The sequence below is a fragment of the Gambusia affinis genome, linkage group LG06 (genome assembly GCF_019740435.1).
Source record: "Gambusia affinis linkage group LG06, SWU_Gaff_1.0, whole genome shotgun sequence".
In the NCBI taxonomy this organism is placed as follows: Eukaryota; Metazoa; Chordata; class Actinopteri; order Cyprinodontiformes; family Poeciliidae; genus Gambusia; species Gambusia affinis.
Window position 1 is genome coordinate 5,111,305 of NC_057873.1, and position 21,593 is coordinate 5,132,897.

Sequence of the window (21,593 nt, forward strand, 5' to 3'; positions counted from 1 at the left end):
TTTGTATTGTTTGATCTTTTAATTAATTACTGTAGATGATTTTAATAACTATATACCTATTTCCAAATTGCCTTTTAAGGACAAAATTTTGGAAAAAGTCATCTGTATTCATTAATTGGCTTTTTAAAATAATAATTCAAGTTTTCAATCTGAAAATGCACTTTTAAGGATTTGGAACGACATTAGAGTGAGCTGAGATGCTGTCCAGTTTTGGTTTTGTTGGACCTCGCAGCTTCATTTGGAACATAAATTCAAATGTGTTACAGTCTTAAATATTCTTTTGTTAACAGGCACTTAGTTATTTCATGTCCCTTCACACATACCTGACATGTTTTGACGGTGTACTTCTGTGCTCATTAGAGGTGTTAAAGCTGATGTTCAAACATCAGCTCTTACTTAAGTGACAGGTTTTTCTCTGTAACTGTTGGCAGTAACTCCTAGTTTTGTGGCATTCCTCAGGGCTCCATTCTTGTCCCACTGTTATTTTCCATTAAATTATTCACTAATAGCTCTTGTCACTTTTACGCAGATGATTCTGAAACCCGTCTGAAAATGTACTGAATTTATGTCTCTCTGGCTTCAAAGTCTGGATGTCTGATAACCTTTTATCGTTAATAAACCGGAAGTGTTAGATTTTGGTCAGATACTCCAGTCCAGGAGCCTTGAGGTGGAAAGTGTTGGTTTTAAGATTTTAATGTTGCTTTTTGAATCAGTGAATTGCTTCGGCCCATCTTATATTTCTGAGCTTCAGACTCCTTACACTGTTGGATCATCAGACCAGTCATTACTCTCTGTGCCCAGAGGAAGATTGAAGACTGAGGGTTATCAAGCTTTTATGATCAAGGCGCCGCCTCTATGGAATCGACTGCCACTTAGCGTTAGACGAGCCTCTTCAATGTTTAAAACTCATTGCTTCTCATTCAGCTTCTCATTCTCTGTGTGTTTATTGTACGCATTTTGATTTCATAATGTAATGTAAAACACTTTGTAACTGTTTTAAAAGAAGCAAAACAAATACTAATTATTATTACTATTGTTAATAATTTATTAATAAGAACAAGGAGTGGACCAATTGCAGTTTTCTGGCTGATCACCATTCTCTAAAAGCCTGGATAAAATCTTTTCCCAAAAAAGTTGCTAAATAAAGCGGTAAAGTCCCTGTTAGTGTTTTCATTCTTGATAGTCCAGTATTTGATTAGATTGGGGACCAAAATTGCAACATTTGTTACATTTTCAGCTACTGCCGTTCACTTTCACACTGCACTGTCAAACAAACAAAACATTTTGAAAAACCTGTTCCCCTCCTGGCCTGAGGTGGCGCTGCAACAAGAACCACCGGAGGAAACGACACGAAAACCTCTGAAGAAAATGTAAACAAAAATGGAGCAGATCGTCAGATTTTATCAGTTGTAGCATTTCTGTTGTGTCTTTGGTAAAAGCCAATTTCTCCCGTTAGCGTTGGATATCACATCTGATATTATCGCAATGTTCTCCAACAACATGCAGCTCTAATGGTCAGTTGGCCTAGACCCGCCAAAGTTAGCTTCCTGTTACTATACAGCTGTCAAAAATGTAAAAAAGGAGAGGTGTCTGGTGTAATTACAGCCAAATTATAAACGTCTAATTTACTGCATTTAAGAAGAGCTAATATTCTGTTGTTATACTTTTGTGTTTTCTTTTTAAATCTGCAACAGTTGTCATGGATGATGAGGACGGCAGGTGCCTTCTAGATGTAATTTGGTGAGTTCTCGCTCTAATATCTCGTAATAATAACAATATTAATCAAAGTAATACTAGATAAGATCTTAGGTGCGTCTTTTTGTTTTTGTCTGCAGTGACCCAGAAGCTCTAAATGACTTTCTTCATGGATCTGAGACCCATGTAAGTACATGGAAATGGTTCATTCTAGATACAAAACAAACCTTTTGGTTCATGAACTTGTTTATTTGGTTATTTTTGGTGAATAATTTAGTAATGAAGTGGTGTTCAACCACAAGTCGCTGGTTTTGTTTACATCATTATGGTTGCTTCTTCACAAAACAAGAAAGGCTACTAACGCTTCCCAACTCTTGAGTTATTCCCTCCATTTTATTCCTCTGTCGCTTCTTTTCTGGTGCTTTTGGTTTTTCTGAACCCTCCTTTTTCCTCACATTTCTCTATTTTTGATGGTCTGAATGTTTCATCCTGGGGTAGGCCTGGGCGATAAACCAATTTTATCGAGTAATTCACTTGTTGGGTTTCCGCCATCTTGTTTGACAAGTAATTTTTACTGATTTTATTGATTTAAACTTTAAATTCAGGTGTCAAAACATTAGGACTAGGCTACGTTTTTTTTTTTTTTTTGATCACGAGAATAAAGTCGTATAATAGTAAAGTTAAAAAGAATAAAAAAGAGAATAAAGTCCTGATATTAGGATAATATTTATGCTGCGGTTATTTTATGATAGCTCCAACATGAAAAATAACAAAAACATACAAATTAAAGTAGTACTTTGGTACTGGTTTTTCAAATAAGTAAATTCAAGACATCAGAACCAAATTATTATCAGCAGCAGGAGTTTGAAATGATTCAAACAATTGAGTCTGTTTTGAAGAAAGAACGACATGGACTTAGTTCATAACTATTCAAGCTTTTCTCTCATTAAAGTGACTATTTCTTGTAATTTTACAACTTTCTTCTGCTAATTTTAGGACTTTATTCCAGTAATAAAAGAAAACTCGTATTCTGCCATAAGACTCACAGAAGGGATGATTGAAACAAAAGCAACTTGTAAAAAATGAGATCAGATCGGGTGTGAAAGAAATGGCAGGTTTTATGTTGAATCCGTATCGCCCAGCCCTATCCTGGTGACTTTTTGTCTGTTGCTTTGGGTACCTTCGCTTTCTGTCTGTCTTACCCTTGGTGGATGTGTCTGTAGTTGGACACTGACGACCTTTTGGATGGTACGAGTGACCCCTCCAGCTCGTTCTTCTCTGCCGCTGGGGTGAGTAAAATCCCCCGATCTTCTTCCTGCTCTCGTCTACCGGTCTCTGTAGCATGCAACTTCTGATCCCCTCTCCTTCCACTAACATGTATGAGCTCCAGTTAGCTCAGGGTTTGTTTGGATGCTTAAAATGTTTGAATTTAAAGCAAAGGTGTTTTTTTAAGGTTTGGAAAGTGCTTGATTTCTGTATAAAGGCTTTAAAAGTGTTTGATTTTGTAAAAGAGTTCAATCTAGCGTGTGATTAAAAAGCTTTATTTAAAGTTGAAACTAGATATTTTCATACGGCTAATTAAAAGATAGATGGATATTTTTCTCACTGTTTGAAGTTAAATCAGGTTAAACTTTTGTTTTTTAGGTCAGTGAGAATGACAAAAATTATTTCCATTTTTTAGAGATTTTTTTGTCACTTTCTTTGTATTTCGTGTTTAAGCATTTATTTTTGAGCAGGAAGTTGATTTACCGTAACACCATTTGTTTGTTTCAGTGTAATGATTATTTATTCCTAATTTCTCAACAACTTATTGATCCTTGTAATTGAAAAAAGGTTTGTCTTATATTTTATATGTTAAAGGTTATTGAAACTGGGGGATTTTTTACAATTAAATTAGTATTTAGTTTGTAGACCAGTCAGATGTAGGGCCCCCTTTGGAGGGTGTTATTTATATCCGGAAATTTTACACATGCGCACAACTCTGGTGCGCAAAAAGACAATTTTACTTGTCATCCATAGCTGTGCTGCTGGTGTGGAACAATCCCGTTAATTAAATAAAATCTGGACATGTAGCAATAAATCATTTAGTGCAATATTCCACAGCAAAGGGGAAAGTAACGCGGAAAAACCGTTAAAGAACAATTCAAAACCACTATTTTCTCGCTCTCTTCATTGGCTACTTTATGTTCAGACTCGTTTCCATAGCAACTGACTGAGGATTCAACACCAAAACACACTCAAACATTTCCCACATAAAGAACAGAACATTCAGTCTGTTACAGTTTTATGTTTTCAGGCTTGATGTTTATTTTGCGATCGACAGGCGGATTGGTGCAGCGTCTGCCGTCAAGCGGGCGCTGAACCGGTCCATCGTGGTGAAGAGAGAGCTGAGCCAAAAAGCGAAGCTCTCGATTTACCGGTCGATCTACGTTCCCACCCTCATCTATGGTCATGAGCTTTGGGTCATGACCGAAAGAACGAGATCGCGGATACAAGCGGCTGAAATGGGTTTACTCTGTAGGGTGGCTGGGCTCTCCCTTAGAGATAGGGTGAGAAGCTCAGTCATCCGGGAGGGACTCAGAGTAGAGCTGCTGCTCCTTCACGTCGAGAGGGGCCAGTTGAGGTGGCTCGGTCATCTGGTCAGGATGCCTCTTGGACGCCTCCCTGGTGAGGTGTTCCGGGCACGTCCCACTGGGAGGAGACCCCGGGGAAAACCCAGGACACGCTGGAGGGACTATGTCTCTCGGCTGGCCTGGGAACGCCTTGGGATTCCTCCGGAGGAGCTGGAAGAAGTGGCTGGGGAGAGGGAAGTCTGGGCCTCCCTTCTGAAGCTGCTACCCCCGCGACCCGACACCGGATAAAAGGAAGAAGATGGATGGTTGGATATTAATAATTGATCGCTTTGGTAGATTAGCTACCACTGCTATTAGCTAAGCTAACACAGCGGTGGTTGATTAGCTAATTTAAACACCTGCTCTACTAATGATCTGTCAGAGTTGATGTTTAGGCCACCTCTTTTTAAAAAAAAAAATGTAACTGAACCAAAACACCAAATTCCACAGCACATCTACATCTTACGGTTGTCAAAGTCAAGCTAGCATAACTGAACTACTTCCCTCCCCCTCGCTATTTTTTTTAACTAAAACTTTTTCCTGACCTTGTTATGTAGCTGTCGTAGTGTTGCAAAGCACCGTGTCCCTTTGTCCTTTATGTATCAGGTTTGCATTTAAGATTTTGCAAGTTACATTGACAACAGCTAAAATCAACGTTATTGTCGGGGAGCAGCTTTTTGCCCTCCTGGAGGAAGATGGGGGCGGGATTTGGTGTGCATGAAGTCACGCTGCAGTTGGTCCATAGGGTGTGTGAGACATTTCAAAATATAACATTTTGTTACATTTTAGTTTACCTTGTCCCTGTGTAGAAGAATACTATCCAAACCAGAGATTATTAATAATGGGTATAAATTATTATTGTAATAATAGAGAATTGAAGCAGAATTTTAGTTCATATGTATTGTTTTTGTCTCCAAAGTGGTGCTGGAAAAGTTTGAAAACAAACCTTGAAAGTGCTTGAAAAGTGTGTGATCCCTGTTTGTGGCAGTTTGATGTTTTGTTTTGTGTTGGTATCTAGATCACCTGGTTTCACGTCGTTTCTTCTTCTGCTGTTCTAAAGGGCCATGTTTCAGAGGTCCAGCCCGCGGTCCAGCTGCCAGTCAGCGAGTCGGCCGGCCTCCCCAGAGTCAGCGTGGACTTGGACTTCCTGGAGGACGATGACATCCTGGGCGGCTCGCCGGGCGGAGACGGCGACAGCAACGGCATTGGAACGAACCACGAGCCGTGCGACATCCTGCAGCAGAGCCTGGCGGAGGCCAACATCACTGAGCAGAGCCTGCAGGAAGCCGGGTCCGAGCTGGACCTGGTGTCCTTCGGGATCCCGGGCCTCACCCAGGTGGTCCAGACCCTGCCTGACGCTGGAAGCACCGCCGTCGGGGTAGGCATCGGCGTCGGCGGGGCGGCGACCATTTTCCCCGGGTCGGCACAGAGCACGGCGGGTAACCCTGGCAACGCCACGGCCGACATGCTGGGGTCGGTTCTGGCCCAGCAGGGGCTCCAGCTGCAGCCGCAGGTGATGAACAAAACCATCAGCGTCCAGCCATTCATGCAGCAGGTCGGCCTCGGCAACGTGACGCTTCAGCCCATTTCCAGCCTACAGGCCCTTTCCAACGGGAGCCAGTCGGGACCGTTGGGTATCGGACAGATTCAGGTTGTGGGCCAGCCGACGGTCATGACCATTAACCAGTCCGGGCAGCAGATCCTGGCCAAAGCCATGGGCGGGTACCAGGAGGTGTCCGCTGCTGGCTCTCAGGCCGGTCTGGGCCTGATCCAGGGTAACAAAACCGCGGTCGGCGCTCCAGCTTTAAACGGACCGGCTGTTTCTGTCAGCAGCACGAGCAGCATCAGCGCCGCCACCATGAGCGCCCCCGCTGGGCTCGTGGGCTTCGGCGGAGGAGTGGCGGCGCCGACACAAACACAAGGCCAGATCATGCAGAACGTGATCATCCAGCGCACGCCGACACCCATTCAGCCCAAACCCCCACAGGGGGGCGCCATCCAGCCCAAAATCTTCAAACCGCAGCAGCAGCAGCCGCCGCCGCCGCCGCAGGCAGCGTCCCAGGCTCAGCAGAATGACGCACACAAAGCACTTGGGCTGCAGCAGCTTCCGGTTTCTGCTGCCCAGAATGTGGCCTTCCTGGCGGGAAAGCCCGGTTCTAACGTCGTCCTGAGCACCCAAGCCGCCACTCAGGGCTCGCAGTTCCAGCAGGCCCTGTTCAAGCAGCAAGCGGCGCCGCAGTCTGGGAAGCCCCTCAGCTTGCATCTGTTGAACCAGCAGGGCAGCATCGTCATCCCGTCCCAGACAGTCCTGCAGAGCCAGAACCACCAGTTCCTGCTGCCCCAGCTGCAGGCAGGAGGCCAGATCCTGACCCAACACCCAGGCGGCCACATCATCACGAGCCAGGGCCCCGGCGGACAGCTCATCGCCAACCAGATCCTAACCGCCAACCAGAACATCAATCTGGGTCAGGTGTTAACGTCGCAGGGGCACCCCGGCGCCACCCACATCCTGTCCGGACCCATTCAGCTGCAGCCCGGTCAGATGGGCACGCCGACGCTTTTCCAGATGCCGGTCGCCTCTTTGGCTCAGAGTCAAAGCCAGACGCAGACGTCGGCCGCCTCGGGCCACGCCCAGACGGTGATCCAGGGCCTCCAGAACTCCTTGACCATGGTGGGTCAGGTGGAGGGGCTGAGCCCGGCCATCAGTCTGCAGACGACCCTGCAGGCCCAGCCGGGCGCCGTGCCCAGCGCCGCAGGAGGCCAGACCGCGGAGGCTGCTGTTACCATGCTGGGAGGCTCCGTAGAACCGGCGCCGCAGCTTTTGCCGCAGTCGTCGCTCCTTGCCGTGCAGCCTGTGTCGTCTGCCGCCGCTTCCTCCTCTCCGTCCATGTCTGTCTCAACGTCGTCCTCCGTGACGGCCGTGGGGCTGGTCCCCCAGCAGGCTCAGAGCAGCCCAGGGAGGCTGCTGTTCACCAACCAGGGGTCCAGCATGATCCTGAGCCAGGAGTCGCTGCAGATGTTCCTCCAGCAGGTCAGCACTCCGCCCGTCTGCTTTTCTCCTTAACATTGTCTTTAAAGGCGACCTATTATGCAAAATTTACTTTTTGCCCTTTTTTGTTCTTCCGTTTGGGTTTCTGTTGCTCCTAAAAACAACACTCTGCTGTTTTTTAGCAATAAGTTAAAGTTTTTTGGGTCTGAAAAATGAGCTGTTTCAAAAACGTCCTGAAGGTTGATTCACCACCTACAGGCCCTTCATCGTTACCCAGAGTTTGGGAGTAACTAGTTACATTTACTTAAGTAACTTTTTAGAATAAAATTACATTTAGGGGTACTTTTACTACCCTGTACTTTTTACTTTTACTTGAGTAATTTATTATCAGGTATCTCTACTCTTACTTCAGTTGTTGACTTACCATCCAGAAAGCACTTGCTGCATTCTTTTTTGTTGCGCAGGAGGCTCTACTTCTGCTTTTCAAAGATGTACAGTTGTATAATTGTTTACAACCATTTTTACGCGAGAGTGTGAATACATTGCAAAACCACAAAATATGGCCAAGTATTGCTGGTCTATTTTCTAGTGCAAATAAACTTATTGCACTGGAAATAAGACAAAACCAACGTAGAAGTAAACTTACAGCAAGATATAAGAGTGTGTTTTGAGTCAATGACTCCTTAATATTGATGAAGTTCTAGTTCCACTGGCAGATTATTTCATTTACCACCAGGGGAAAATGTTTCTTAGAGGTGAGTTTATCTACCAATTGAAATAGTACTTTTTTATTAAGGAATTTTGACTTAAAACAAGCTCCAATAACTTGTAAGTTTGTTTTTCTTATGTCAAGTCTAATAAGATATTTGCACTAGAAATTAGACAAAACTTTGTGTTTTTGCAGTGTAGCCAACAGCAGCTAATTTAGATTTAAAGTGACAAGACGCCCTAAAACAGCTCAAAATAGACAGAACTGATCCAATCGAAGAACGACTTTGTGGAAAAAAGAAAATGTAATGAACATGCTTTGTATATTTATATATCCTAACTTGTTCAAGGAAGCATAATAGGTCACCTTTAAAAAAAAAAGAAGAAGAAATAACATGCACGAGTGTTAAATTGGTGTGATCTCTTTGGTTTAGTATTTTGCTGCTCATTCTCCTTCCCTCCCTCCTCCCTCCCCCTCATCCTGAAATGGTAATTGTATCAGGAGCAGCGCCACCAAACAGAGAATGAGTCAACCCAATCAGTGGGCGTCCCAGCGTCTGTAATCGTCAGCAGCAACAGCGTCACTACTGCGGCCCCCGCTGTCCATGACAGCCAGTTAACTGACTCCTGGCTGGGTCAGAGCCACAGCCCTTCCCCTGGCCCCTCCCACATGACAGCAGTGGTAAAGGTAGAACTGCCCCTTTATGTTGAGCCCCACCCCCACTTGCTGCTGCCGCTGCTGCCACAGTGTTAGGTTTTTCCTACCTTTTTTACCCCCCGTCACAACTCTGTACCTCTCCTGCTTCCACTGCTCTCGCCAGCGCTGTTTTTAACTCCCGGGTGAAAGAAACGGGTCCTTTGCTTGCGGCATCTGTGCTTTTCCTCACTTTGCTTCATTTTAGTAGCAGCATGATCGTTCCTGTTGTCCGTTCCTGTTTTATTACTCAGTAGAGATGCACCGATCAGAGATTTCTGGCCGATTTTGAAGTTGGTCTCCAGTGTCAATTCGGGCTGCAAGTAGTATTAGTAATCAATTATTTGGATAAAAAAATTCAGCAGATTGTTCTGGGATCCCCAAAGCTGAGCTGTAGAGTTTTGCTGGGAAGAAAGAAGAAATTATTTCAAATAAACTAGAACATTAAATGGATGGAAGTTTGCTCTGCCAATTAAAAATATTTCTGCTTTTGCAGTTTTGTAAGTTGTATTAAAAAATATCGGCTTGAATAAATGCACGAAATTATGAGGTTGAAACATGACTAAAAACGCAACGTGAAATTTTTCTGACAATTAATCGGATAAAAAATTGGCACATTCTGCAGATTTTTCATTTCTCATCTTAACCCTTTTTAATACGATATTATAAATACATTAAAATATGCATATGCAATATCCCTTTTTAAAACAATAAATCAATATACTGTAGGGCTGGTCTGTTGATTATTCTTTGGATTAACATAAAATTAATAATTAGAGAGAAAAATGTGCTTAACTGGAGATTGTTTTTACAGAATTTGAACCAGGTGAAGCTAAAACAGAACAGATTTAACAAACAATTTCTCTTTAATCTGAAATGCAATTTTTTGTACAGTTTAGGTTTAATTACTGCCCTGCGTGTTGTTCTTTCCGTAAATGGGTTTTAGATTCTATATACTCTTAACAATTAATCTATTACCAAATTATCCAGTAACTTCCGTCTCTTTAAGAAGCTCCTGTTCTTTCTCTCCTCATTATGCCGTTTGGAAACGTTTTTAGGAACGTTTGACTGAAATGTGGTTTGTGTGATGAGCTCAGTTCCAGCAGGTGTTTGCTAATTGCTGCTGCCGCTAGTCTGGAGGAGCGGCTCGGCTGCAGACTGCAGCTCGGCTACAGACTGCAGCTCTACGGCGGAGCTTCGTGTAAATAGGCTGCTGAAGGAGATTCAAGGATTCCTAAAACATTATAGAATCAATGACAACAGAAAAACACTCCAGGGATGTTTTTTTTTTTTATGAGATGACATGAAAAAATACCAGGTTAGAGCTAATCAAGCACCAGTCGATTTCACGGTGCATCTCTATTACTTTATGACTCGTTCATGCAAACATTTGGCTGACAGTGAAGATTCATTTTCATTTTAGTTGTTTTTATTAATATTCTAATTTTAAAATGTGCATTTCCCAACTACATGCCGATGTGCTTGTTCAAAAATATTAAAACATTTTCCAAGAGCAGCTTCTTCACCTCTAATCACTCTGTCGGATTTCCTCTGCCTCTCCTCTGATGAATCGGGCGTCTGCTCTCTGTTTTGCATGCCTTGTTACACTGTGTCTCCTGTTTTAAACCCCCCACGTTGACCAGTAGCGCCTCCCAAACCCAAATGATTTGGTCCGGTGACCTCACGACCTTCAGATCACCTTCTAATTCACCGTCACAGTCCCACAGATCTTGCTTCTGTCAACAGGTTTTCCTTTTGGTTCACTGAGCAGTCATTCCTCCCCTTTATGTGTTTATTGCCGTCAGACGCAGGAAAGAGAATAATCTGTGTGCTTTAATTGTTTGTAGATACAGAAGGCTAACAGTCCGCTTTCGTGTTGTTTGTTCTTGTTTGACTGATGTTTGTGCGGCCGGGGGCTGGGCGACATTTTCATTTCAATTTATGATTCATTTAACTTGTATTTAGCCTACTGCTGGGTGATATTAATTAAAAACTGGGAGCTTAATCTCAGACGTTTTCCAGAAAAAAACGACAGAAATGTTTGAGCATTAAAGGTATAAAACATTTTCAATATTTGGAGGTTTTCTATTTTTTCTAGAAAATTTCTGAGATTAATGCCAAAGTTTTTGAATTTTTTTTCTTTTCTGTTTTTTGTTGCAAATTTTCTCCCTCTGGAGCTCGAAGGTTTCTTGAATTTCTTTCTAGAAGATTTTTGAAATTGATCACAAAGTTTAGAAATTTTTTACTTGCACATTTGTGACTTTTGGAGTTCAGACATTTTCTTGTTTTTTTCTAAAGAATTTATTTAAATGGAAAATTAGATTTCTGGTCTCAGCAGAAATCAAAATTTTTACAATTTCTGCTAAAATTGTTTTTAGATTTTTTAAAAATTTATTTTTGTTTGACTTCTTTTCTAAAACCGACATTACAAACAACAGACAATATTTTATTTCCAAAACCCCTTCTGTCATTTGTACGAATCTGGATTGGAGTTATAGAATATTGTATCAGACGTATTATCTATTGATGGTAATCTGTCGAGATTTATAGTAATTAATTTATTGTCCAGCCCTACGTTCTTGTAATAATGAAAATAATCAGAACCTAGCCGTAATATTTTGTCTATTTGAACTCAACATCTAAATATATATAGAATTGGAAAACTCTTTTGTCAATTTATTCTGCAGGCCTAATTCAGCTTGTTATGTTACCCTAAATGAAATATAAAAACTACATTTCAAAGCAGTTTGTGATGAAATCTTGTCGCCCAGCCCTGATGTTGGATCCCATCGTTAAAACCATGTGGATGTTTTTGCGTTTTGTTTCGTTTCTTGTTGATTTAGAGGTTCTGATTAGTTTTTGTGCTGCGACGTTGTGTGCTCTCTCCAGGTTCCCTCCGGTGGAGCTCAGCAGGCTCTGAAGATCCAGGGCATGTCCTCCTCGCCGGCGTTGACCTCCCACGCCACGACGCCTCCGGTGGCGGAAAGCCCGCAGCCTTCCCAGTCTCCCCTGACTCTGACCCAGCAGATCCAGTCTCCTCACCATCAACAGCCGCCGCAGTCGCGCCCTTCCTCTCAGCCGCAGACTCCCTCGCGCTCCTGCACGCCGTCGTCCCACACCCAGCTCTTCATCGTCCACAACCAGATCGCAGAATCTCCCAAACCCGCTGCCACCTCCGCCGCGCAGGCTCAGCTGCAACAGACGCCGCCCCAGCAGGTGCACGTTCAGGTCCAGCACCAACCTCTGCCTCGACCGGCCTCACAGCCCACGCCCTACCAGCAGGAAATGCCTCCCATGTCGCAGTCGCCCAAGCCTCTACCTGCTGCTGCTGCTGCTGCTGCTGCTCCACCTGCGCTGCACCAGTTTGCAGCACCTCCTGTTAGCGCCTGCGCTCCAGCCGTAGTGAAAGCCCAAGTTCCCCTCCAGGGCCTCACAGCTGGGCAGCAGCATCACCTGCAGTTAGTAGGAGCACAAATCCAGACTCTGTCCTCCATCACTCAGCCCTCGCCTCAGCATAAACAGCTGCTGGAGAAGCTGCAGCAGGTATTGCTTCTGGTTTTACTGCAAAAAAATACAAATAGTTTGTTTGTCCCAGTACGATTTGTGCTGATATGGGTTGAACAAAGTGTTTCTACACCCTTAAAAAGTCTTAAATTTACATTTTTACAGGCAGATTTATTTTAATCTTAAATGTAAAATGTTTTGTTTTTTTTCTAGGGATGCACCGATCCATTTGTTTCTCTTCCAGTACCGATACCTGAGGTTTAGTATCAGCTGATACCGATCAGATACAGAAAAGTGTTGAATTAACTTAAAAAGTTTCTTTTAAATACACAGATATTCCTGTCGCAATAAAAAAAAATATGTATGTTTTGTTTATTCATTTTGGAGTTTTACAATGTCCCAGTGTTAAATGTTTAGTATATTTTATAGTTTATTGATCTTTGAGAATGGGTTCCTGCATCATTTTCACAATTATATTACTTGAAATTGTTCTCAAAACAACAATATTATCATTTATCGCATTAACTTCTGGGACAATTCATCATCTAAAAAAATGATCATGTTGTCATAGCAACATGATAATTCACTATTTATAAATGTATAAATTTATAAATATAAACGTTCATAGATTTGTAACTCATAAATGAACCGAATTACAAATTTATTTGATAGCTCTGCTTCAGTACAGCTCACTTAAATACACCAGTAGCTTCAGCGTTTGCTCCTAAAAACAACTTTTATATGTTCAGTTAGTTCAGTTGGGAGTTAAAGAGCCGACTTAAAATAAATTAGAAGAAACTGAAACTGACAAAAAAAGATACAGGAGCTGCTCTGTTGGAGGTGCTGAACCATTTCCACGTTTTGAAATGGTCCAGAAAATGAGATTAGAAATTCTAAATATAATATAAAATAAATAATCAAGCATAGAATTTAACTGAATAGATCTGCTGATATAGATCACACACATTGTCACCCATGTCCAATCTAGAATTTTTTCAATATTGGGATCAATACAGATATTAATAATGGATTGGTGCCTCTAACGCAGTTAGCATTTATTCTTACTCTGAGTGTGTCGCTTTTTTTGAGTCTGTTTCCTCCAATTAATGGTTAATCAATTACTAAATTAGTTGATAAATATTTTCAATAATGGATTCAGGCCTTTGTTTTATCAGCTCCTATAAAAATGTGTCTCTGCTTTGTGTTGATCTGTTGCAAAACACACCAGTGAAATGCATGAAAGTTTGTAGTTGCAACAGGATTAAATGTGAAAAGGTTCAAGGAGAATCACTACTTTGTTAGGATCCTGTAAATCTTCTGGATTATGACGAATTAAGAATGAAGAAATATTTTTAAAAAGCAATATTTTCTTTTGAAGTCTTCAGGGCCAAGAGTTCAAAACGTTTCCTGCAGATGATAGAGGCCAAGTTTCACTTTAATATGCTTTTGCAAAATTGACAAATGCTTCATTTATTAAAAAAATAAAACACTGGTTTATCAGCCATCTTGGAAAGCTTGGGATTACTTGCATTGACAGAAATTTTGGCTTCTTGGAAAATAAATTACACTGCAAAAGATGAAAATGGTTCCACAATCCTGTGTAAAAATTGTAACTCATTGATTTTTATTTTTTTGCTCAGGTCAAGCAGAACATCATGCTACAAGCAAAGCCTCAACCTCAAGCCACGAGTCAGTTCAATTCGCAGCAAGACGTGCCTGTTGACAAGGTGGTGATGACATCATCAGCGGGCTCTGACTCACCTGCTCAGCTTCCCACGATGCTGCAGCCGACCTCGGTGCTCGTCAAAACCGCCGCTGCAGGTAGCGCATTAAAACCTCGGCGACGCGATTCTACCAGAGCGCACCAGGGAGAAAGAAAAAAAGGAAGAATACATTTAGCCCAAAAACTCACAAATTTTGACACTAATCTCTGAAAATTTCTAAAATAAAAAAATAAAGAAACAAGGAAATTTGAGTTTAAAAAGTTGAAAATGTGCGATTAAAATTTTTTTGAAATTTTTTTGCAATAATTTCAGATGTTTTTCTAGAAAAAGAAGGAGGTTTATGAGTTTGAAAAGTACAAAAATTGCTGGAAAAAAACTCAAAAATTGTGGGATCAATCTGAGAAATTTTCAAGAAGACAAAAATCAATTTCTGAATTTGAAAATTTGTTGGGAAAAATCTTCAAAATATTAGATTTTCTGACAACATTTTTAGAAAAAACCTGAAAATTTCATCTACAAATTTAATTAGATTAATCTCAAAATTTGAGTCTTTCTAGCAAATGTTTTACTTTTCCAACTCAGAAATTTCCAAGTTTTTTCTAGAAAATGTTTGACCTTTTCATTTTTCCTTGTTTCTTTTTTCCTATAAAATATCTGAGATTTTTCATTGCAGATTTTGGACTTTTTATACGCAGCAATTTCTGTGTTTCTTCCAAAAAATGCTCTTATGTTAATTTGAAAATCTCTGAGATTTCCATAAGATTTTTTTACTTTTTGAGTTCACAACTTTCCTTGCTTGTTCTTGTGTTTCACCTACAGAGGTCACAACGGTCTGATTCTCTTTCAATCATTGCTTTTGTCTTTTTTCACAGGATCAAGTGACTTACAGGTATTCTCAGGAGCAGCAGGGCAAGCTGCTGCTGCAGCAACGGGGAATCAGACGGTCACTCTTGCCAGCCTTACCCAGCCTGCACAGGTGGGTCGATCTGTTCCGTCTTCTGGTTTTCCTCCAGGTGTTTGGTGAGCGTTTGAGACGAAGCGTTTCTTTCTGAATTGGTGCTCAGGTTCAGCCAAAGCCAGGAGTGATCAGCTCGGTGGGGGGGATGACTCTGGGAAAAGCAGCAATGAAGATCCAGGTGCTGGGGCCCGCTCTGACCCAGATGCTGGTTCCGCAGCCGCAGCCTCCTCTGCAGACTCAGGTAGGAGCGGCGAACCGCGCAGCATGGAGGCGGGCGAGATGTGGACGTAAAATATTTATGTTCCTCTTCTCTAAAGGTTAATCTGTCCATCCTTCCTCTGTCTTTTCTTCCTTTTAGTTCATCTTTCATTTTACTCCCTCCATCGTTTGATTCTCCGTTTATCCACCCAACCTTGAGTTGATCTGTTCTTTCTACCTTTGTTCATTTCTATCAATTATTTGGATGATTAATCTGATAAAAAAAAAAAAAGTTTTTCATTCTGCAGAATTTTTATTAAAGCATTTAATATTAGAAATCACTTTTAAAAAAATAAAAAATAAACATTTTATTCTCTAAAATACAATAACACAACATCTTTAGTGAATACTTGGTCAATTGTAGCAAAGGATGCATCTGGAGCTAAACAGATACTTCTAACACCAACATGTGCTTCACTATACAACTTTATAAAAATCTATTGATTTTTTGTATTAATAATTTGATTGCAACGATGCGATCAAATTGCAGGTGAAGATAAAACATTGCCAGTTAAGGAGTTTTAGGAAGAACATCTTTACAGAGAAAGAAGGATTATTTCATGTCAAATGCAAAATTTGTACATATTTTGTCCAATTGTGGCTTAATAACTGTCTTTTTGGAGTCTGTATACTCCAGTTATCAATTATTGATTTCTAAATTAGTTGACAATTGTTTGATTATTCCAACTAATCATTTCAGCCCTAATCCATAGTTTAAAATTGGCTAAGAAATGAAAACCTGGTAAATGAAACATGCGGAAAACCCAGCAAAAGGCTTTTTTTAAACGCTTCCTTCTTTGCCTTTCAGCTCACATCACAGACGCCACCAGTAAAAATGCCTTTAAGCACCGAGCCCAGTAAAGAAGCCAGGTTTGCTGCTTCTGCTGCCTTCAAGCCAGAGTTGAACCGTTTTGTTGTTGGCATATTTCTGACCGGTTCCTGTAAACACTCTGCAGGATGCTGGAGCAGCTAAGAAAACATCAGGGTTCAGTGCTTCACCCCAACTACAGCGCTCCTTTCCACTCGTTTGACGACACTCTGCACAGACTGCTGCCTTACCATCTCTACCAGGGAACAGCCAACTCCTCTCAAGACTATCAGAGAGGTAAAAGCCAGAGTAAAAACCTGGATCTGCTCAGTGCTGCACCTTTCACGGTCCTTACGTTTTGCTTCTTTTGGACACAGTGGATGATGAGTTTGAGAGAGTCTCCTGCCAGCTGCTCAAGCGAACCCAGGCCATGCTGGATAAATATCGGTACCTGCTCTTCACAGAGTCAAAAGTAAGTTTATAACCCAGCGATCTCCGTGTCCGAGTCGCTTTTTGTTGTTTTGGATTGATTTTGAATCAACTGCTCTTGGCCTTTGAACCTGAGCAGAGACTGGGCCCGTCGGCAGAGATGGTGATGATCGACCGGATGTTCATCCAGGAGGAAAAGGTCGCCCTGAACCAGGACAGGATTCTGGCCAAGGAGAGACCGGGTCGGTGCTGTTTAATGTCCAAACTAACAAAAACAATAAAACTGCAATGTGGGAAAATGTTGGAGAAACAAAATTATTACACGGGAAAATACTTTCTCCTGATCTGGATGGAAATGGAGAAACTTTCAAATTGTCATCCATTTATTAGCCTGTTTATCCATCCATTCATCCATTTATCCATCCATTCATCTGTTTATCCATCCATTCATCATTCATTTGTTCATTTATCCATCCATTCATCCATTCATTTGTTCATTCATCCATCCATTCATCCATCTATCCATTCATCCATCCATTTATCCATCTATCTGTTTATCCATCTATCCATCCATTCATTTGTTCATTCATCCATTTATCCATCTATCTGTTTATCCATCCATTCATCCATTTATCCATCCATTCATCCATCTATCCATTCATCCATCCATTTATCCATCTATCTGTTTATCCATCCATCCATTCATCCATTCATCCATCTGTTTGTCCATCCATCCATTCATTTTTTCTTCCATCCATTCATCCATCCATCCATTCATCCATTTATCCATCCATTCATCCATTTATCCATCCATTCATTCATCCATTCATTTGTTCATTCATCCATCCATTCATCCATCTATCTGTTTATCCATCCATTCATCATCTATCCATTCATCCATCCATTCATCCATCTATCCATTCATCCATCCATTCATCTATTTATCCATCTATCTGTTTATCCATCCATCCATTCATCCATCTATCCATTCATCCATCTATCTGTTTATCCATCCATCCATTCATCCATCTATCCATTCATCCATTTATCCATCTATCTGTTTATCCATCCATCCATTCATCCATTCATCCATTCATCCATCCATTTATCCATCTATCTGTTTATCCATCCATCCATTCATCCATTCATCCATCTGTTTGTCCATCCATCCATTCATTTATTCTTCCATCCATTCATCCATCCATTAATTCATTCATTTATCCATCTTTGCTCTCCTTCTTCATAAAATGGAAACATAAATTGAGTATTGTCAGTTTGGTGGTTGTAGGATTTCTCGTTTATCTTTGGTAAAAGACCAGGAGTCATTTCTCTCGCTAGCGCAAGGCTGTTTGTTTTGGTTGTGTTTACCCAGAATGCCCTGCGTTGTAGTGCGCTTCCTGCTGTTGAAGTGGCCTCCACTCCACTTGGTGTTCACACATATGCATTCAAATCGCACCAGAGTTCAATTCAACCAAACCGAGACCAAACGTTTAACACTGGAACTGGAAGACATGTTAAATATCCAAAATAAATAAACAAAACAACAGAAACAACAAATAAAATTAATCATGAAGTTTCTGTAAAGAGAAATTGTCCTTCAAAAAATGGGCTGGTTGGGGCCAAAACACCAAACTGTAAACTTTTGTCATCCAGCGTTTGGTAAAAAAAGAGAAAAAACATAAAATATGCAAATGAAAATAGTTGATCTGGTTTTAATTGAGATGAATTAATTTATCGCTTTTTGTGACAGGCCTGGTTCACAGAGTCTTCTATGTTTATCAGTAAATGTTTTCATTTCCTTGCAGAGGAGTTTGCAGCGACCGTGCGGATGCTGGAGAGCGGCGTTCCATCCCAGCCAAAACCAGCGCCTCCGGATCTGCCGTCAGCGAGTCCGGCGGCCTCCACCGCTGCTCCTGCTTTGATACCGTCTCCCGCTCCTCTCCTCAAGGTCGCTCCGACTCCTCCTCCTGCTCCTCCTGCTCCCCCTGCTCCTGCGTCTCCCACGCCTCCTCCTGCCCCCACCATCCCCTCCAGTTCCCCCTTCCCTCCCACCAAGCTGGTTATAAAGCACGGCGGCGGCAGCGCCTCCGTGTCCTGGTCCAGCAGCTGTCCTCCGGCGCCGGCGGCCAAGCCGGTTGCTCCGGCGGCGCCCTCCTCCTCTTCGTCGTCATCGTCGGCGCTAAATTCCCAGTCGGCGGCGGATGACGACGACGCTCTTCCACAGCGAACCAGCAAGCCGCCCATCAAGACGTACGAGGCGCGCAGCCGGATCGGCCTGAAGCTGAAGATCAAGCAGGACCAGACCGGGTTCAGCAAGGTGGTCCACAACACCGCCCTGGATCCCGTCCACGCCCCCCAACCTCGCTCCACCCAGGAGCCGCCGCCGGAGCCCGCAAAGTCCCAGCACCTAGCCACGCCCCCCAACACCGTCATCAGGACTCAGTCCCCGACGGCGTCGGTCACTCCCACTCAGAGCAACCTCAGAAACGCTCCTCCGTCGTCGTCAACGACAACGCAGATGAACGGCTCGTTGGACCACCACCCGGTCAAACACAACCCGGCTGCGTCACAAACCACCTGCCGCCTGCCGCTTAGAAAGACCTACAGGGAGAACATCAGTCCCCGGGTCCGGCCCGGCGTCCCCGGCGGACTGGACGAAAGCTTTTCCTACCCCATCACCACGCCGTCGCCGCCGCGGCACGAGGCATCCACCCCGCCATCGGAACGGACCGTCATAGCGAGCGTACGGGTGGAGAAGCGAGACAGGGAGGCGGACCCGAGTCTTGAAGGCGGACGCTTGGGGAACACGATGGACAAAATGAACGAGGTGTTCAACCGGAGCGTGAAGACGGCGACCCACCACCATCTTTCTCTGCTGCTGGACCGCGAGGCGGCGAAGGAGAGGGAGGACGAGCACACGGACCAAGACGCTGACAAGTATAAACGGTTTAGCGGGAAAAACAAACACAGGACTGGCGGGACGTTCAGAATGGACCAGCACGCGCCCGGACCGCCGTCCCCGGAGTCGTCGTTCGCCCGAGACTCTCTGCTTCCCGCCAAACGCTGCAAGTCGGACTCGCCCGACATGGACAACGCCAGCTTCTCCAGCGGCAGCCCGCCAGACGACTCACTCAACGAACATCTGCAGTGCGCCATCGACAGCATCCTCAACCTGCAGCAGGAGCCCGCCGTGCGCGGACACCACGTCCGGGCCGGCGCCGGCAGCAGGTCGCACCAACACCAAAGTCAGCGCCCGGGAGACTCGGCGGTCTCCACACACAGAGTTCCGCCCCCGACGGCGCCGTCTGCTCCGTCGTCGTCCTCGCTGGGCCCTCAGGTCGGAGGGCGGGGCCACAACGGCAGCCTGGTCCCCCAGACTCAGAGCAGATAACAGGGCCTCAGCCCCAGGCTGGACTGACCAGGGTGGCGCTGCAAAAGGGGAAAGACAGGGGGCGCTGCACTGCAGAAAACACTCAATCTGACCACTTTTAGTCTGCTTTCTGCTGCAGCTCACTTTAAATAAGATAAAACCAGCTCACAAGTCTATCTTGATATTGGAGCTTGTTTTAAGTCAACAGTCTTACAAGTTTTACTGGCAGATTATTTAACTGAAAATAAAAAAAATTTCCAATGTTACAAATTAAATAATCTGCCAGTGTAACTAGAATATTAAGAAATTATTGATGTAAAATAAGCTAAAAAGTTTCTTATCAGTTTTGTCTTATTTCAACTAAACTGAGATATTTCTACTAGAAACTAGACAAAAATACATGGCAAGATTTTGTGTTTTTAAGTTACTCTCTTAAGCTGTGTTGACCTTGTTCACTGTAAAAACACAAACTCTGACCAAATATTTTTTTATCTAGTTTTTAGTCAAATATCTTAGAATGCTTGAATAAGACAAAACTTACAAGTAACATTTCAGTAAAATATAGAAACATGTTTTAAGTCAATAATCAAAGTAATCTGCCAATTGATTTAATCGATATTAAATTATTTACTAAAACATGCTTCTATATGTTGCTGAAAAGTTACTTTGAAGTTAGTTTTGTCTTAAATTATTTCATATAAATGAAGATCTTGGCAGATTGTTTCATTTATATCATGGGGAAAATATTAGTGAAGAAATCTGGATTTTTAAAGCATCAATATTAAGGAATTATTGGCTTAAAACAAGCTCCTATATCTTACTTGTGACTTTTGTCTTTTTTAAAGTGTAAGAACTTATTTGCAGTAGAAACTAGACCAAAACTATATGGTAAGATTTTGTGTTTTTGCAGTGTTTGTCCATTTGAATTGTCCAAACATTTCTTATTTTTAGCCCAATTTATGGATTAAATATGGCGAAAGCAAAACGGTGAACTGCAGACCTTTATCACGCCTGCTTTTTTATGTTTCTTTTTTCCCTCTTCTTCATGTTTACATTCCTCTGACTTGTCCCCAGGAGGAGACTCTGTCCACTCGTCTGGTCGAAACGGCGTCCTGTCGAGCATCACAGAAAAATAAACCGGCGGGGCGCCTTAACGCGTTCCCTGCACCTTACACATTTGACTCTTTGTCTCAAATGCAAATGACACACTTTAACTGCAGGCCAGAGCTGTATGCCTGTAGTTACCTTGGTTACAAAACGAGGAAATGATTTGAGAAACTTTTTGTTTTGGTTGCTCTCTAATGCTGTAACACCAAGATGTCAGAATGTAAATTAACTCTGTTCTTTTCCGCGCCTATCGACAGATTTCACCAGATTTCTGTTTGTCTAGGGCTCAGGAAGTTAAAGCATTATGCATTTCCGTCAGCAGGGGGCAGACTAGTACTGACTTTCCTCATTCTTTCAGCTTTCTTCTTCAGCTTTGTTTCCTGTTTTTATTTTTATTTCTAGGCCTGGTGGACAATTCAAAAACAAACACAGCACAAAAACATTGAAATGGAAAAAAATGGAACAATAATAATGTACAAAAAAAAGACCGGAAGAGAATTTGAAGTATAGTATTACAGATTAATTTTTGTATTGTATTTATTGTGTATAACGACACTTTTTAAAAAGAAATGTACATTTAGTAAAACTGTAAATTAAACCTCGCTTCTTTTATGAATCTTTTTGTGTTCCTGGTGATCTGTGGAGTTGTGTAGACCAGGCAATCCAAATATATATATGTAAGGCTAATTTTAACAACTCTTATGTGCAGTTTTTATTTTCTTATATACTTCAACTTG

The 21,593-nt window shown here is 42.5% G+C and overlaps 1 protein-coding gene across 4 annotated transcripts; it reads left to right on the plus strand.

Annotated features, from left to right (window-relative positions):
• Positions 1-1,355: 1,355 nt before the first annotated feature.
• Positions 1,356-21,472, plus strand: bicra (BRD4 interacting chromatin remodeling complex associated protein). Of its 4 annotated transcripts, none has more exons than XM_044119482.1 (15): positions 1,356-1,514; positions 1,695-1,740; positions 1,836-1,881; positions 2,919-2,984; positions 5,368-7,338; positions 8,507-8,692; positions 11,588-12,241; positions 13,843-14,023; positions 14,799-14,902; positions 14,991-15,125; positions 15,951-16,012; positions 16,099-16,247; positions 16,328-16,422; positions 16,516-16,621; positions 18,185-21,472. In XM_044119482.1, the coding sequence occupies exons 2-15, from the start codon at positions 1,700-1,702 to the stop codon at positions 19,768-19,770; spliced, it is 5,382 nt and encodes a 1,793-aa protein (XP_043975417.1). In that variant the 5' UTR covers positions 1,356-1,514; positions 1,695-1,699; the 3' UTR covers positions 19,771-21,472. The 4 variants fall into 4 exon arrangements, with proteins under 4 accessions (XP_043975417.1, XP_043975418.1, XP_043975419.1 ...); XM_044119483.1 differs by having other exon boundaries at positions 16,519-16,621; XM_044119484.1 differs by lacking the exon at positions 2,919-2,984 and having other exon boundaries at positions 1,357-1,514.
• Positions 21,473-21,593: the final 121 nt, after the last annotated feature.

Bases quoted from the DNA above. Each gene is read 5' to 3' on its own strand.
- bicra (XM_044119482.1), top strand. From the start codon at position 1,700: ATGGATGATGAGGACGGCAGGTGCCTTCTAGATGTAATTTG. The intron at 7,339-8,506 runs GTCAGCACTCCG...TAATTGTATCAG, and splicing joins TGCAGATGTTCCTCCAGCAG to GAGCAGCGCCACCAAACAGA. The intron at 15,126-15,950 runs GTAGGAGCGGCG...TTTGCCTTTCAG, and splicing joins AGCCTCCTCTGCAGACTCAG to CTCACATCACAGACGCCACC.